The sequence below is a fragment of the Rhinatrema bivittatum genome, chromosome 8 (genome assembly GCF_901001135.1).
Source record: "Rhinatrema bivittatum chromosome 8, aRhiBiv1.1, whole genome shotgun sequence".
Classification (NCBI taxonomy): domain Eukaryota; kingdom Metazoa; phylum Chordata; class Amphibia; order Gymnophiona; family Rhinatrematidae; genus Rhinatrema; species Rhinatrema bivittatum.
Window position 1 is genome coordinate 137,381,860 of NC_042622.1, and position 18,173 is coordinate 137,400,032.

Below are 18,173 nucleotides of genomic sequence, written 5' to 3' on the forward strand. Positions count from 1 at the left end.
TTGGGGGGGGGTTCGGGAGGGTGGGGGATTTAATTTAAAGGGTCGGGGGTGGGTTTTAGGGGGTTTTAGTGTGCCGGTTTTCCTGCCCTCCCCCTTCCCCCGATTTACGATTTTTTAACGATAAATCGGGGGAATTGGTATTGTATCGTGGCCCTAACGATTTTTGACGATTTAAAATATATCGGTCGATATTTTAAATCGTCAAAAAACGATTCACATCCCTACTGGCAACTACACCAGTGAGACAGGAATCCTCAGGCAGGGTTCTTTGTCACAGTCAATGGTGCAAACATGGTTAAGGCAATATATGACGGGCGCTTTCAGAACATCCGATGTTTTGCACACACTTCGCACCTGGTAGTGAAGTCAGCTCTGGGGTTGGAGTCCAATCACCAAGAGAATGAATACCTGCATACATTAATACACAAGTGCAGGAACATAGCAGCGCACTTCCACAGAAGTGTGAAGGCAGGGCAGGTTCTCCGACAAAAGCAGACTGATTTGGAGATGCCTCACAAGCGTCTCATTCAAGACATTGCCACCCAGTGGAATTCCATCTTTATGATGCTGCAGAGGTTAGTGGAGCTGCAGACACCCCTTCATGAACTTTGTGGTTCAATGGACATAGGTGTGCAGAATTCCCTAGGGCATCATGATTGGTTAGTCATGAGTCAGCTGGTAAAAATCCTGCAGCCCTTCAAGGATGTCATGGAGGAGCTGAGTTCTAGAAGTGCCACCTTGGCTGACATCATCCCTATAGTTAATTTTCTGGAGGAAAATTTGGAGGACTTTAAACAGGAAGAGGGAATGACAGCTGAGGTGCTGCATTGTCTGGACTTTTTGCAGAAGCAGGTGCAAGAGAGATTAAGGCCTTTAACAGAAGTCCACACATACATGCTCGCCACAGTCTGTGATCCCCGTGTGAAAGGGAAACTCGCCCTACAGTCCAATTGTCTCTCATTTGTGAAGGACCTGCTGTTAGCAAAAGTCTGTGATCAGGAGCGCCATAGCCAGAGACAGATTAGGCATGAAGCAGAGGAGGAAACAGCGGCGGGCACTTCAGAGAGTTGTGCTAGCCCAAGCAGGAGCAGCACTCTGTCAGCGACAGCTAGTACCTCCTCCTCCTCTACTTCAGTATGCCAAAGGCATGTTGCCCATAAAGAATCATCTGTTCTGCTACAGGCTAGAGAGAAAGCAGCTGGCATGAGTGACTCTCAGCCCACCCAAGCAAAGGAGCACCAGCACAACTGTTAGTGTCACGGTATCTCTCAGAGCCCACAAAGGACATGCAGACAGATCCACTGGCATATTGGGCACACAAGTCTACTGTCTGGCCACACCTAGCCAAAGTGGCTCAGCGATATCTGTCATGTCCACCAACCAGTGTGCCCAGTGAACGTGTATTTTCAATGAGCCCTCACTGCTCAAGACTGGTACCAGAGTTGATGGAAATGCTAGTGTTTTTGAAAATAAACCTACCTTTGCTTGGGTTTTCAAATTTTACCTGTGAATGGCAAGATGAATAAAAGCAATTGAAAGCCTTGCAGCAGCTCCAACTGCCTCCTATGCTCCAGATAATATCAGCACATGTACCTGACCTGAAACACTGTGCCTGTCTGTTCACTGTCCAGGCTGTATGTCCCTACAAGGGCCTGACCTGAAACGCTGTGCCTGTCCGTCCAGACCGTACGTCCCTACAAAGGCCTGACCTCAAACGCTGTGCCTGTCCGTCCACTGTCCAGGCCATACGTCCCTACAAGGGCCTGACCTCAAATGCTGTGCCTGCTGAGTTTAGTTCTAGTATTTCTAATTTCAGTTTCATATATTTATGCATCACTTCTTTCCAGAATATTCTTTTCCTGTTTTGTAACATTTGGAATGTAAGAACATAAAAAGCTGACTTAAGATGTTTGGAGCTTGCATAGTTCATATGCTCAATAGTTTTCATGACCTTTATAATATGGGCCATTTTTCCTAAATCTTTCTTAGGTGCTAACATTAATGTTTCTAGTACTATAGAAAACTGGTGATAGTTGCACTCTAGTTCATCCTCTGTGTTCCCATAGTTTACAGAGGCACTGTGTAAACTACAAAGACAACATAGGTTGATATTGTAGATTTGGACTTGAGTAGCGTTTTTCTTATTTCTGAGAGCTCTTCATGTTCCTTTGTCATCAGCTGAAGTGCATAAGTACAGTTAATAGCTTCTGGGTCTTTACAAGGCCTTGACCTCTGATGCTGTGCCTGTCCATCCAGGCTTTACATCCCTATGAGGGCTTGACCTCTAATGCTGTGCCTGTCCATCCAGGCCTTAAGTCCTTATGAGGGCTTGACCTCTAATGCTGTGCCTCTCCTTCCAGGCTTTATGTCTCTACAAGGGCCTGACCTCTAATGCTGTGCCTGTCTGTCCAGGCCTTAAGTCCCTACAAGGGTTTGACCTCTAATGCTGTGCCTGTCCGTCCAGGCCTTATGTCCCTACAAGGGCTTGACCTCTATCCTCTAATTCTGTGCCTGTCCGTCCAGGCCTTAAGTCCCTACAAGGGCTTGACCTCTATCCTCAAATGCTGTGTCTGTCTATCCAGGCTTTACTTCCCTACAAGGACTTGACCTCTAATGCTGTGCCTGTCCATCCAGGCCTTAAGTCCCTACGAGGGCTTGACCTCTATCCTGGAATGCTGTGCCTGTCCATCCAGGCCTTATGTCCCTACAATGGCTTGACCTCTAATGCTGTGCCTGACCATCCAGGCCTTATGTCCCTATGAGGGCTTGACCTCTAATGCTGTGCCTGTCCGTCCAGGACTTATGTCCCTACAAGAGCTTGACCTCTAACGCTGTGCCTGTCCGTCCACATTTGGAAAGTAAGAACATAAAAAGCTGATCTCAGATGTTTGGAGCTTGCATATTTCATATGCTCAATAGTTTTCATGACCTTCATAATATGGGCCATGTTCCTGAAATCTTTCTTAGGTGCCAACAGTAATGTTTCTAGTACTATAGAAAACTGGTAGTTGTTGCACTCTAGTTCTTCCTCTGTGTTCCCATAGTTTACAGAGGCACTGTGTAAACTACAAAGTCAACATAGGCTGATATTGTAGATTTGGGCGGGAGATGACATTAGAGTTTCTTTTGGTCCTAACGGCTGAACCGTCATTGCAAAGGGAACCCTCAGTCTCTGACAATTCAAAATACTAATCCTTCACAGCATGGATCCTTAATTAAAACAAACAATTTTCTTTTAGTTTCAGGGCAGAGCAGAGAACTTCCTCCGTCTTGCTCAGGAAGTCATGATCTGTTTGCACATGCTTAAATCCTAACAATTTGTACCATTATACACTCTAGGGGCCAACCCATTCTGGGAAGCCCTTTCCTGTTCAAAGGAAAGGGAACTCTCCCCGGCGTAGCCGGCCTATTTCTTAGTACCTGTTGACCCATGTTGAACCGCTGTTCACATGGCACCCTGCTCTACATCACCACGCTTTGAAGGCTCGTGCTTCACTCTAGGGGCCAACTGATTCCGGGGAGCCCTTTCCTGCTCAAAGGAAAGGGAACTCTCCCCGGGGTAGCCAGCCTATCTCTTAGTATCTGTTGACCCATGTTGAACTGCTGTTCAAATGGCACCCTCCTCCACCTCGGCCTTGAAAATTCTCATTTGTATATCTGCTAACTCCACCAGATTTTAAAAGACCAGCGAGAGCTCACTAGACACCATTGGAAACACCCCACTCTAGGGGCGAACCCTTTCTAGGGAGCCCTTTCCTGCGCAAAGGAAAGGGAACTCTCCCCTGTCTTGCCCCTATCAAAACCACAGGGACCAGACTACCTCCGCTCTGCCACCTGTCTTGCCCCTATCAGCTTTCTGCCACTCTACCTTGCTGCCATACACCAGATGACTCACTCAACTCCTTGTGGTGTTCTTACCACTATCATGGTTCCTCATGTGTTGGTGCTAGTCTTTCTGCTTGCTATGTTCCTCCTTCATTGTGCTGTAGGATGTAGATGCCACTTGTCTTGTCACTTTGCCTGTTGTGCTGCCTTCGAGGGTTCATGCATCTGTTATCATTGCTCTCTTTTGAAACTGTGGTGTGTTTTTTACACTCTCGCTGCTGCTTTGCACCTCTGTTAAAGCACTCTTGCCACTCTCGGTACCCCTTTGCCCCTTTAAAGTGCTTTAGGCTATTCATGCCACTTTGGTGCCACTTTGCCACAGTCTAAGTACCTTGGAGCTCTTTTCTCATTCTGATGATTGGTCCCCAGAAGTTTCATCAGAATTGATAAGAAAACTCCAATTCTGCAGCCAAAAATAGGCTGCAAATACTTCCCCCATTGACTTCAATGGGAAATCAGAAAACAAATAAAATTAATTAACGAATTGGTTTTCCCCCCTATGAAACGAATGCAATGAATTTGGGACCCGGCGAAATGAAAACTGAATCGAAACAAATCTTTTTCTTCTGCACATCCCTAATAAATACATATTTGTCAAGGATAACTACACTGCTGATCATTAAAATGATCTGGAATTCATGACAAGCATCCAGACCTACAGGTGGTACTAGGTACAATAAGATGTCTGCTGCAGTAGTCCAATTCATCATGCCCAGAATCCTCACCATTTAATAATCAACGCTTTAACTCAAGGGTGAGCAAACTGGGGATCTAAACAGTCCTAAAAGGGGGAATGCTGGCTGCTCAATCAGAGAAGAAAAAATGGCTGTGCTGTTGTGACCCGGTGTCTTGGAAGCACTGCAAACTCAGGAGGGAGGGAGCTGCCAGAGCATAGTAATGTTATTTTAAGCATACCATGGTTTAGCTATGCATCTCTTTCGGTGAGCTGGGGATAGAGGTTGCTTCTACTATGAGAGAAAAAAAAAGTGGAGAAATGGGCCCTAGAGCCACTGGTTGATAGTGTAGCTGCCTTGTGGATACTCTTCATGTGTGTGTATTTATCTGTTATTCAACTTGGGAGGACCCAATCAATTGCATGAATGTAAAGGGGGGCCCATGGCTCAAAAAATTTACTTACCCCTGCTTCCTGCTTTAAACTAACAATGTCAATCTGCAGGCATTCCTTTCTAACTTTTGAAGCACAGGTTTTATTGTTCCAGCTTGGCTCTTGCTGAGCACAATGTGATATCCTAGGCATTTTAGAAGCCGCCCCCACCATTGGCTAAAAGGCCAACTGTGGCGTCCCATATTAATAGTGACCAGTGAGGCTATGCACCCATGTGAAATCATAGCTGAGAGAACCGTGCAATGAAGTTCAATGACACCAGAGCTGAGCAGTGTTTAGGAAGGAGGGGACTAGGGTTGCCACCTAGTTATAAGAAGCAGGCTATACCAGTCCTGATTTTATCCTATTGCATACATGGATTTGTAAGCGGCAAATCTACAGAGGACCCAAGTACTTCCTTAGCAATAGGAAGGAAAGGAACTTAGCCTTGAGAGCTTGTATCTTAAAACGTTTTATAGAATATCATCTCAGTCAAACAATTCTGATTTCCTTTTAACCAATCTGATTTTTGCACTACTAATATAGCCCTTTCTGCTTCCACAAGCTAAATGCTTTGTGGAGTATTTGTTGAATATTCTTTGCACAATTTTACAATGTAGCTCCATTTTAAAGGAGAGACTTTGCACATGAACCGTAATGTTAATACAAATGCAAAAGTTGCTGACTGTGAAAATACAATTTAGCAATTTTTAAAGATTTTTCCTAGTCAATCTAATTGTACTTACAAATGGAATTGACTGAGATATATAAAATAGTCATACCTTTCTCATTTTAATTCTTCTGAAACTATGGTAGGGCGGAGGTACTCACTTCCATTTTGCGAGGCAACAAACAGAATCAGGTTTTCAGGATTTCCCTAATTGTAGGACCCCATTGGGATCCTGTTAAGTATGGCCTAGTAATTAGGTCATAAAGAACCGAGTGGAGGAATGTGCCATCTCCATGACAGCACCCCTTCTAGATACTGTTGCAATGGTTTGTTCCTGCTTATATATGTGCAAGTGACCCCCAGTGTTTGTATGGATTTTAGTTTGCATTTGAGAGAATACAAGCTGTGCCTTTCAGTTCTCTTAAGTTTGTAAAGGCCCAAAACCATAATTGAGGAGTCTTACAAGGAAGACAGATTAATTTCCATCTCATACCTAGAGGTCAGTTATATATCTCTAGTGATTTTTGCAGTTATTTACAGTTTGTGATTGGTTGAGAGGAAGTTTTTATCTACCTTTCTTGCCATAGAGAGGAGTAAGAAAAGTTTTCTTCATCATCTTGGTGTACTGTCTGCTAGTCCAAGGGGTTCCCTTGCCTCTCTAGCAGTTGGTGGAGAAGGAGTGAATACCCATTTGCTAACATAACCGGGAGCAGTGAGGAAACTCTCAGCCACTACTCTGAATGCTCACAAACAGCAAACCTCTATGCAGGTGCCCTCATGGTACACAGGAGATGGCAAGGAGAACATTGGAGAGTTAAAGGCCAAGCAATGGACCCCAGGTATTGTGAAGAGGGAGAGGCAGACCCTATATGTTTACAGTTTTACCCAGGGAGGCTTCACATTCTATCTAAGGATAAAGAAGGGACCCTGGAGGGAGAGATTATGAGACCACAGATTCTTTTGAGCTGCCATAAGGATTTTGCCAAACAGACTTGTATCAAGTACAGCACTAGTCATGCAAGGAAACTACCTCAGTAATGTTTATTGTTTACATTGAAACAGCACAGTTACCATGCTTGTTTGTTTGCACTTAGAAGATAAGGATAATAGAATGCCCAGGGTCTTGGACGTTTATCCTTTCCCACTACAGAGAACCTAACATTTGGGGCAAGGAAGAGTGAAGGAAGTGACAAACAGCCCTGGAATTGAGTGTGAGGCATGCAACTCTCTGAAGTTCACTCAAATTGAGGGTTACAGAATGAATATGCATGAGATAAATTTGGATGCACACTGCCACAATTGTATGCAATTCTATATCATGCATATATTTATTAGTGACATCCTGAAAACTTGACCTGTTTGCAGCTCTCAAGGACTGGAAGATAATAGAAACAATCTTTAGTGAAGAATTAGCCACTCTCCCAGCTTCTCCCTCTATTCTCCAAACTATGCCAGTCGAGTGGTATTTGTTCTTTAGAAAAAAAAAGCATAGATTACCTGTGCTAATTCAATTTCGTCCTTATCCAGACGAATTGTAGTTATCAGTATTTGTAGCTCAGTCTTCATATCTTCCAGAAGCTTCTCTCGTTTCTTTACCTCATACTCTAGCCGGTGAAATATATTAGCATGATCAAATATTTCTTTTTCCAGCTTCTCTTTGGCAATCTACAATGAAAAGGAGAACAAGGGAGGTGAGAATCTGGGAGGGGTTCATTGTAAAGTAGATGACCCTCAAGTCTAATCATGGGACAGCCTTTGACTCAGTGTTAGCATGCTGCCATGGGGAAGATCCAGCTTCAATTTCTGAGCCCAACAAGTGGGAGTCCCAGCCATTGCTCAGCAATGACACCTACTGGCACATTCAAGGGGTGAAAGTATGTTCTAGAGGGAGCCGCAGTTTGTGGTCCCAGCTGAGGATTGTCTCTGCAAAAGCTGGTCTAGATTTCTTTATTTGTTTTTATATCCTGATGTTCAATTTTACATATCACAACGGCTTACAGACAACCGAGGGGAGCAGGAAACAAGGCATTTCCTTATGTCAAATACATGGAACGTATAAAACAGTTAAACGATAAAGTTAAAGTAAACTAAGTTAAACTAAGTGTCACTTGTCACAACGATTAATGAATAGCTAAGTAGGGTGGGGAGCCAGGTGATCCCTTTTCTCAAATACATCGAGCATTTATAAAAGTTAAAAGAAACAAGTTAAACCAATAGTCAGCGTGCAGTTCTTATCTGTTACAAGTGAATATGTATCATTGGCTGATGGTCCAGTACGTCCTTTAGTTTGTAACAGTGAGCATTGTAACCGTTTAAGGCTGAAAGATCGATGGTTAAGCAAATGGTCAAGGTGTAATTGTTATATATTACAAGTTAATACAATGGTTGCTTGATGGCTGAACAAGGCTGAGTATGAATAAATGAGGCTGGGTATGAATAATTGAGTATGAATAAAAACGCTGGGTATGAATAAAGGCTGGGTATGAATAAACTAGGTGGAGGCCTCCTGTTAGCCACAAAAAAAGGACTTGGGTTAACATTACAACCTACAAACTCAACAACAAAGCTTGAATTCTCCTTCTTCAAATCTGTGCACCTACAAATCTGCCTTATATACTCCCCTCCAGGAATGCTGGAATCAGATCCCTCTCCCTTGATCGAACTTATAGCCAAACATATTAATGCCGACAAACCTACCACAACTGTATAACCTTTCTCTCTTCGCTTAGTCACATGGGTTTCACACAAATCATAAACAGCCCAATGCATAAAGCAGGCCACACATTGGACCTCATCTTCATCAATGATAACATCTCCATCTTTTCCAATCCCACCTGTTCCCCAGTCCCTTGGTTGGACCACCGGATCATATCCACAGCCCTAGAAATCAAAGAGCAGCCACCTCTAACCTACCCTAAAACCACCATCCTATACAGGAAACCCTGCTCTCCAGACCTACTCAGCAAGCAGCTCTCCAAGGAATTATCACAGCTGGACCTCTCAGATGCAAGCGCAGCTACTACATCTTGGATTAATATCACCAACAAAATTGCGGACCAAATCTGCCCATCCACTACCAAAGTTTTACAACCTTCCCGAGACAGCAGGAAACTTTGGTTCACGCCAGAGCTGACAGCGCTCAAACAAGAACTAAGAAGAAATGAACAAAGGTAGAGAAAAAACCCCTCCACCTCGACGCAAGCTACCTTTAAATCCCTCCTCAATAAATACAGAAACGCCATCCTCAGAACAAAGAAAGATTTTTACTCAAAAAAAATCCACAACTTCATCTTCGATTCTAAGGCACTATTTTCTTATGTCTCAACACTCACCAAACCATCCCCTCCCACCTTCCCAGACAGCCTAGCGCTTAACAAAGCCAGTGAATTGGCCAACTACGTCAAGAAAAAAATCACCACCCTGACTGACCCTCTTTCAACTCTCAATCCTTTGCCCATCTCTGCGTTTGTGATTCTGCCTCAAACAACCACAAGTCTGGAATCCTTCGAGCCCACCTCCTCTCTAGAGATAGAAAATCTCCTCAAGAAACTCAAACCTTCCTCTCACCCCTCTGACCCTTTACCCACGAACCTTCTCATCTCCATCCCGAACATTATTTCTAAACCTATCGCAGAAATCATAAATATCTCACTAACCCAGGGCTTAGTACCAAACCAGCTTAAGCTTACAATTCTTAAACCTCTCTTTAAAAAACCAAACCTGCCACCCACGAACCCAACTAACTTTCGCCCCATAGCCAACTTACCTCTGCTTGCCAAACTAATGGAGAAAATAGTTAACAAACAGCTCTGGGAATATCTGGAAGAAAACAACATACTCGCTCCGACCCAGTATGGATTCCGGAAATCTCTGAACACAGAATCCCTCCTGTTATCACTCACAAACACCATTCTCGTGAATCTGGAAAAGAGTCAATCCTACCTTCTAGTCCTACTGGACCTATCTGCAGCTTTTGATACGGTAAAACACGCAATCCTCTTAGAACGACTAGCAAACATAGGCCTCAAGGGATCTGCCCTCAGCTGGTTTAAGTCCTTCTTAGACAACAGGTTCTTTAAAGTTAGGATAAACAATAAAGACTCTCCACCTGTCCTTTCCGACCAGGGAGTCCCCCAAGGTTCTTCCCTCTCACCCACTCTTTTCAATATATATTTTCTACTGCTATGCCAGCTTCTCACTAACCTTAAGCTAACCCACTACCTCTACGCGGATGATGTGCAAATTCTCATCCCGATCACAGATTCCCTCCATAAAGCACTGTCCCACTGGAATGTTTGTTTGCAGTCAATCAAGAACCTACTCTCCAGTCTCAACCTAGTTCTCAATTCCAATAAAACAGAGATGCTCATCATCTCTCATGACGACACTTACATCCGGCTCAACTCTCCTAGCTCTTCTCAACTCACAACACCTAACCTAAACCTTTCTTCATCGGTCAAGGACCTAGGAATCTGGCTAGACAACCAGCTAAACCTAAAAAAAAAAAATTATAAACAACACCACAAAGGATTGCTTCTACAAATTGCAAGTCCTCAGGAAGCTTAAACCACTCCTTCACTTCAACGTTTTCCGTCTGGTGCTACAATCCATCATTCTATCTAAGATTGATTATTGTAACTCCCTCTTACTCGGTCTCCCTGCCAACTCCATCAAACCACTACAGATGATACAGAATGCCGCCACCAGGATCCTCACCAACTCCAACAAAAGAGTCCACATCACCCCTATATTACGTTCCCTTCATTGGCTGCCCATCAAATACAGGATTCTCTTCAAAGTGCTTTCAATCATACACAAAGCAACGCACAACCTCGCTCCACTCATCTTAAGCACCCAACTGAGACCGCATACATCATCCAGACCGATTAGAAGCGCATACAAAGGCACACTGACTGTATGCCCTCCCGGCAAAAACCTCAAGAAAGAAGCGGGCTCTATCCACAGCAGGCCCTCACCAATGGAATGCTCTCCCTCCAGACCTACGCCTTGAATCATGCCACGCGACTTTAAAAAAAAATCTTAAGACTTGGCTCTTCATCCAAGCTTTCACTGACACTTAATACCTGACCTGGTCTCAATTTACAGTCTCGCCCTTCCTCATTGTTCCCTACTTCCTCTTTGTGCCCTTAATGCCAATCCCTTCCTATTCCTTAACGCCATTCCCCTCCTACCCCAAAATAACATACCTATTTCACTTGCATATGTCTGCTGCTTGCTGATTGTATATTCCCGCCTATCCATGCTTCGAGGCAGTCTGTTGCTTGTCGATTGTATATTCCTGCCTATCTATGCTTCGAGGTGGTCCTCTGGACTGGTTTTCAGTTGTCCGCTGTTCATTACATCCTACCCTTATGCCTGCTCCCAGCTTGGTTCCCAATTGTTTATATACCTTTTGTTCCAGTTCTAATATGCCACTGAATTAGTTGCACCAGTTACACCAGTTGCTCCATTTGTACTAGTTTTCAGTAGGAATGTGAATCGTTTTTTGACGATTTAAAACAATCGTCAGATATATTTTAAATCATCAAAAATCATTAGAGCCGCGATACAATAACAATTCCCCCGATTTATCGTCAAAAAATCATAAATCGGGGAAGGGGGGAGGGCGGGAAAACCAGCACACCAAAACAACCCTAAAACCCACCCCGACCCTTTAAAACAAATCCCCCACCCTCCCGAACCCCCCCAAAATGTTTTAAATTACCTGGGGTCCAGTGGGGGGGGGGTCCCGGCACGATCTCCCGCTCTCTGGCCACGGCTGCGTTAAGAGAAATGGCGCCGGTGGCCCTTTGCCCTTATCATGTGACAGGGCAAAGGTAGCGCTGGCGCCATTTTGGTTCCTGGCTCCTGACGTCACGCGTGCAGGAGATCGCTCCCGGACCCCTGCTGGACCCCCAGGGACTTTTGGCCAGCTTGGGGGGGGCCTCCTGACCCCCACAAGACTTGCCAAAAGTCCAGCGGGGGTCCGGGAGCGACCTGCACGCGGGCCGTCTCCGCTGTAACTAAGCCCACCACTATTCCGGTGGTGGGGGCTGCGGCCTTGAAGGATGCACAGGATCGCAAACTTGAGTTCCACCTCAAACGTATCTTCGAGGTACTGGCATTAGGTGTTCGGATGACTATTTGCAGCAGTTTCATGCAGCGGGCCGGCCTTAGGTGGGTTCAGCAATTACTCAGCACCCAGGATCTTCCCTCTGCAGAGGCTGAGCAGGCTGAAAGGTTGGAAGGTGTTATTGCGTATGGGGCTGACGACCTGTACGATCTTCTCTGCCTTCAGGCCAAGGCAATGGCGTCGCCCGTATGACATAGTGAGGGCAAAGGTAGCGCCGGCGCCATTTTGAATATTGGCAATACGGCCCACGTGCAGGAGGTCGCTCCCGGACCCCCGCTGGACTTTTGGCAAGTCTTGTGGGGGTCAGGAGGCCCCCCCCAAGCTGGCCTTGGTAGTCCTATAAAGAGAACAAGGGTATTTCAATTTCTAAAGTGTTCTAAGGTGCACATAGCCTGTATACAGGAAACTCATCTTACAAGTAAGGAGAGCAAAAAACTGCAAAGAGACTGCGTGGGGGCAAACTACTTTTCACCAGTGATGGGAAAGAAAACTGGGGTAGCCATCCTTATACATAGAATTGTCTCCTTTCAGTTAACCTCAGAACTTACTGACCCAGAAGGCAGATATATTATTATTATCGGGAAGCTGAATGATAAAGATGTCACCATTGGCAATATATATGGTCCCAACTCACCCAGTCCCAGATTTTTCACAAAAATAACTAACCTATTGCTTACTCATGGGAAAGGATATCTCTTCCTGGCAGGTGACTTCAACAGTACTCATGACCCATTGCTAGATCGTTCAGTGATACACAAGAAACCCTTACAGTCTACTTCGAGATCCAGCATTAGTCAAATGTGTCGCACCTTACACCTTTCAGATTTTTGGAGGGTCCTCCATAGTGATGAATGGGATTACACACATGTCTCAAAAGCACAATCGGAGAAAATTCTTTTTCACTCAACGCACAATAAAGCTCTGGAATTTGTTGCCAGAGAATGTGGTTAGTGCAGTTAGTGTAGCTGGGTTCAAAAAAGGTTTGGATAAGTTCTTGGAGGAGAAGCCCATTAACAGCTATTAATTAAATTTATTTAGAGAATAGCAATTGCATCAGTGGCATGGGATCTTCTTACTGTTTGGGTAATTGCCAGGTTCTTGTGGCCTGGTTTGGCCTCTGTTGGAAACAGGATGCTGGGCTTGATGGGCCCTTGGTCTGACCCAGCATGGCAATTTCTTATGTTCTTATGTTCTTATCCAGGATAGATTATATCCTAGGCTCATCTTCTATCTTCCCTTTAATTGACTCGGTGGAAATTGGCCAGCCTGGGGTTTCTGATCGCGCCATAATTTGGGTTGATATCAATCTGGGTGGGAAGACTTCTTCAAGTCCATGGTGGAAATTTCTGGCTTACTTAAAAAATGACACCCAGTTCCAAGCTTTTATTCAAGGTAAATGGGATCAATTTCAAGAATTGAATGCTCAACATAAAACTTATCCTGGCTTATTCTGGGAAACTGGAAAGGCTGTACTCAGAGGGGAAATAATTTCCTATGTAAAGAACAGAAACAAACGTTTACATGCAAAAATTTTACGGTTAGAAGCTGAATTAAAAAATGCCAAGCAAGACATGATACGTTCCCCTACCATGGCTAATTCAGCTAAATATCATGCAGTTTTAAGTTCCTTACAATCTTACCATTATCAAAAAGCCTTAAAAAATTATCAATTCAAAGAACACTCATACTTTAAATATGGCAACAAGTCAGGGAAACTTGACTAACCTGGTACACCTTCGCCAAAGTAGAAACTTTATCGAAAAATTAAAGACCCCTCAGGGGATCTGGGTGGTATGAGGGGAAGAAATTTGTGAGGTGTTGAAGGACTTCTATGAAAATATATAAACTAAAGATAGGCCAGGAGGAAAGAAAGAAGAGGATTCTTTCTTTGACAAAGTGATTATTCCCAAAGTATCTCCCACCCAATTAGAGTTCCTAAATTCTCCTATCTTAGAAGCTGATATTCTAAAGGCCATCAAAATGAGTAAGTCCAGGAAAGCACCGGGTCCCAATGGTTTTCCCTATTATAAAATTTTAGGAGATAAAGTTATGGAGATGCTTGAATCCTTCTACAAAAATGCATTGGAAGTGCAACAATTTCCACCAAATTTCAATAAAGCTTATATTACAATCCTCCCAAAACCTGGCAAAGATCACACAAAACCAGCTTCATATCGACCTGGTTTGTGGAACCTTCTCTGAAGAGAGAGCGGTTTTAAGCGGTGTACCGCAAGGATCGGTGTTGGGACCGGTCCTGTTCAATATCTTTGTGAGCGACATTGCGGACGGGATAGAAGGTAAGGTTTGTCTTTTTGCGGATGACACTAAGATCTGCAACAGAGTGGACACGCCGGAAGGAGTGGAGAGAATGAGACGGGATCTAAGGAAACTGGAAGAGTGGTCGAAGATATGGCAGCTGAGATTCAATGCCAAGAAGTGCAAAGTCATGCATATGGGGAGCGGAAATCCGAATGAACTGTATTCGATGGGGGGGGAAAGGCTGACGTGCACGGAGCAGGAGAGGGACCTTGGGGTGATAGTGTCTAATGATATGAAGTCTGCGAAACAATGCGACAAGGCGATAGCAAAAGCCAGAAGAATGCTGGGCTGCATAGAGAGAGGAATATCGAGTAAGAAAAGGGAAGTGATTATTCCCTTGTACAGGTCCTTGGTGAGGCCTCACCTGGAGTACTGTGTTCAGTTCTGGAGACCGTATCTACAAAAAGACAAAGACAAGATGGAAGCGGTACAGAGAAGGGCGACCAGGAAGGTGGAGGATCTTCATCGCATGACGTACGAGGAGAGATTGAAGAATCTAAATATGTACACCCTGGAGGAAAGGAGGAGCAGAGGTGATATGATACAGACTTTCAGATACTTGAAAGGTTTTAATGATCCAAAGGCAACGACAAACCTTTACCATAAGAAAAAAATCAGCAGAACCAGGGGTCACGATTTGAAGCTCCAGGGAGGAAGATTCAGAACCAATGTCAGGAAGTATTTCTTCACGGAGAGGGTGGTGGATGCCTGGAATGCCCTTCCGGAGGAAGTGGTGAAGACCAGAACTGTGAAGGACTTCAAAGGGGCGTGGGATAAACACTGTGGATCCATAAAGTCAAGAGGCCGCCAATGAAGAGTGGGTGACTCGCCAGAATGATGGCTACTGCCTGGAGACAATACCCTTAGTCAATAAACATACACATGGTTACTGTGACTCCAACATCACTCTAAGATTCAACAGCATGAGGAAATGTGGAAAAAAGGATTTGCACTCACAATGACGGGAGTAGCTGGCTTGTTACGGCGGTTACTACCCCAAACCAAATATCCAGATTACTACCTCCACCTTCCTCTATTCCTGATGCCTTTCAACTAGCTTGATCACTCCATTCTTATACTTCACTTTCAATGCATATCCAGCATAGTTCTCTGCTTCAACAGCAGGGGAAAAGAAAAACTGTTACTTCACACATCCAGCAGAGCTCTCTGCTTAAACAGCAGGGGAGAAGAAAAAAGGGTTCGCACTCACAAAGCGGGGAGTAGCTGGCTTGTTACGGCGGTTACTACCCCAAACCAAATGTACCTGATACTTCACTCTCGACGCATATCCAGCATGGCTCTCTACTTCAACGGCATCGGAGAAAGACTGATACATCACGAATTTCCAGCATAGCTCTCTGCTTCAACGGCAGGGGAAAAGAAAAACTGATACTTCACGCATATCCAGCATAACTTCAACGGCAGGGGAGAAGAAAAAAGGATTCACACTCACAAAGCGGGGAGTAGCTGGCTTGTCACGGCGGTTACTACCCCAAACCAAATGTGCCTGATACTTCACTTTCGATGCATATCCAGCATAGCTCTCTGCTTCAACAGCAGGGGAGAAGATAAACAACCAATAAGGGCTGTATAACATAATCTGGGTAAAAACAAATAAGCATGGGTGTAGCTTGCTTATTGCGGCGGTTACTACTCCTACTACCTCTAACTAATCAAGCTAGATATTTCACTTGGATGCAGCTCCTCCACCGCTCTCTACATTAATGGCGGGGGTGGAAGGGAATTAGAACCAAGAGCTAAGAGAAACAGATAAGTATGGGAGAAGAAATGAGGGAAGCTTGCTGGGCAGACTGGATGGGCCATTTGGTCTTCTTCTGCCGTCATTTCTATGTTTCTATGTTTCTATGTTTCTATGACCTATATCTTTACTCAACTGTGATCTCAAAATTTTAACAATTATCAGGCCGATACAGTAAAAATCACAGGAGAGCGGGCGAGCACCCGCTCTCCCAGTGCGTGCACAGGCCACTCTCCTGTGCGCGCGATTCAGTAAATTAATTTATTTAAATTAGGGCCCGCGGTAAAAAGAGGCGCTAGGGACACTAGCGCATCCCTAGCACCTCTTTTTGGACAGGAGCGGTGGCTGTCAGAGCGTTTGACAGCCGACGCTCAATTTTGCCAGCGTTCGTTCTCAAACCCGCTGACAGCCACGGGTTCGGAGACCGGACACCAGCAAAATTGAGCGTCCGGTTTTCAACCTGCAAGCCGCAGGCCCATTTTACTTTTTTTTTTTTAATTTTTAACTATTTGTAACTTTTGGGACCTCCGACTTAATATCGCCATGATATTAAGTCGGAGGGTGTACAGAAAAGCAGTTTTTACATCCTTATACATAGAAATGTCTCCTTTCAGTTAACCTCAGAACTTACTGACCCAAATGTGTTTAGGCTGGGAAGCCTACAGTCAGATAATAACAGACACTCATATTAAGGAAAACAACAACTTCGATATAACTTGAGATATCATGAAATTAGCTAGCTTAGTTTTTACTGCTTTTCTGTGCACTTTCCCGGTGCTGAGAGAAATTAACACCTACCTTTGGCTTGGCTGCACATTTTACTTTCTGAATCGCACAGGCATAACTAATAGGGCCATCAACATGCATATGCATGTTGTGGGCGCTATTAGTTTCGGGGGAGTTGGATGCGCGTTTTCGGCGCGCTATTACCCCTTACTGAATAAAGGAGTAAAGCTAGCACGTCGAAAATGCGCGTCCAAATGCGCGTCCAAATGTATTGGCCCGTATATTAGCTATGAGACTTAGCTCGGTATTACCAGAGCTCATCTCGGCTAACCAAGTAGGTTTTGTTAAGGGGCGATCTGCCAGTTCACATATTGCCAAGCTTATTACGGCAATTGCTCACTGTCAAATTCATAATACACCAGCCATGGCAGTGAGCTTTGATTCAGAAAAAGCATTCGATCAGGTCTCTTGAGGACATCTTTTTTCTATTTTGGATCATTTTGGCCTACATGGGAACCTTACCAAATACATATCCATCCTATACAAATCTCCAACTTCACATATCTTAGCTAATGGACATACTTCACATCCCTTCATTCCGCAATGAGGGGTTCGCCAAGGCTGCCCCCTTTCACCTTTATTGTATATCATGGCCATAGACCCCCCTCTTAAGAATGATTTCAGAAGATGAGAGTATTTTTGGTCTTAACAGTTCAGGTCCCCCCTTTAATGTGGCAGCCTTTGCTGACGATATCCTTGTCTTTCTAACTCACCCGCAAGAATCCCTTCCAAAGGCGTTAGAGCATCAAACTAAATACGGGGAATTTTTGGGACTGAAAATCAATAAAGACAAATCTGAAGCACTGGAAATTTTTGGGAATCTCTGCGGGACTTGGGCTCAAGCTTCCCATTCAGATGGGCAGCGGGAACCATTAAATATTTGGGGGTCATTATACCTAGCCGTATAGATTCTATATATCATGTCAATGTGACCCCTATGTTACAAAAAATGAAAAAAAGATTTGAACGCTGGTTACCGCTGCCCATATCCTTGACAGGGAGAATACATCTATTAAAGATGGTAGAGCTTCCCAAGTGGTTATATTTAATGCAGATGCTCCCAATAGGGTTAAAAGGGCAGGATTTGCGTTCCCTCAACGGGATAATTCGGAATTTTGTATGGAGGGGGAAGAAAGCAAGATTAGCCCTAAAACATTTATGTTTGTCAGTTGAGCGAGAAGGTCTAGCTTGTCTGGACTTTCAACAGTATAATCTGGCCTGCATGATAAGCCATTTTAGAGATTGGATTCTGGGCACCGAATATTTTTCACCAACCTCCAACATTACTGGCTGGCTTCAGGGTTTTTCCCTTTCTTCATTACTACAATGCGCTTCTCAGCAAATTCCATCTTGCAGTAAAAATTTCCTTGTACTCAGTTCCAGCCACCAAGCTTGGAAGAGTTTATGTAAAAGATTAGATGTCCCACAAACTTTAACCCCCTTGATTGCCCTTTGTGAGAATGTGCAGTTTATGCCAGAGAGGGGGCATTCAATCTTCACCACGTGGGCAAATAAG

At 44.3% G+C, this 18,173-nt stretch overlaps 1 protein-coding gene across 2 annotated transcripts in view; it reads right to left on the bottom strand.

Moving 5' to 3' along the window:
* The window catches only part of CCDC183 (coiled-coil domain containing 183), a 211,951-nt gene that overhangs the window by 153,634 nt on the left and 40,144 nt on the right, over window positions 1–18,173 (bottom strand). For both annotated transcript variants that reach the window (XM_029614015.1, XM_029614014.1), the window contains exon 5: window positions 7,158–7,325. In XM_029614015.1, coding sequence (XP_029469875.1) covers window positions 7,158–7,325 — 168 coding nt within the window. The remainder of the gene's footprint in view (window positions 1–7,157; window positions 7,326–18,173) is intronic.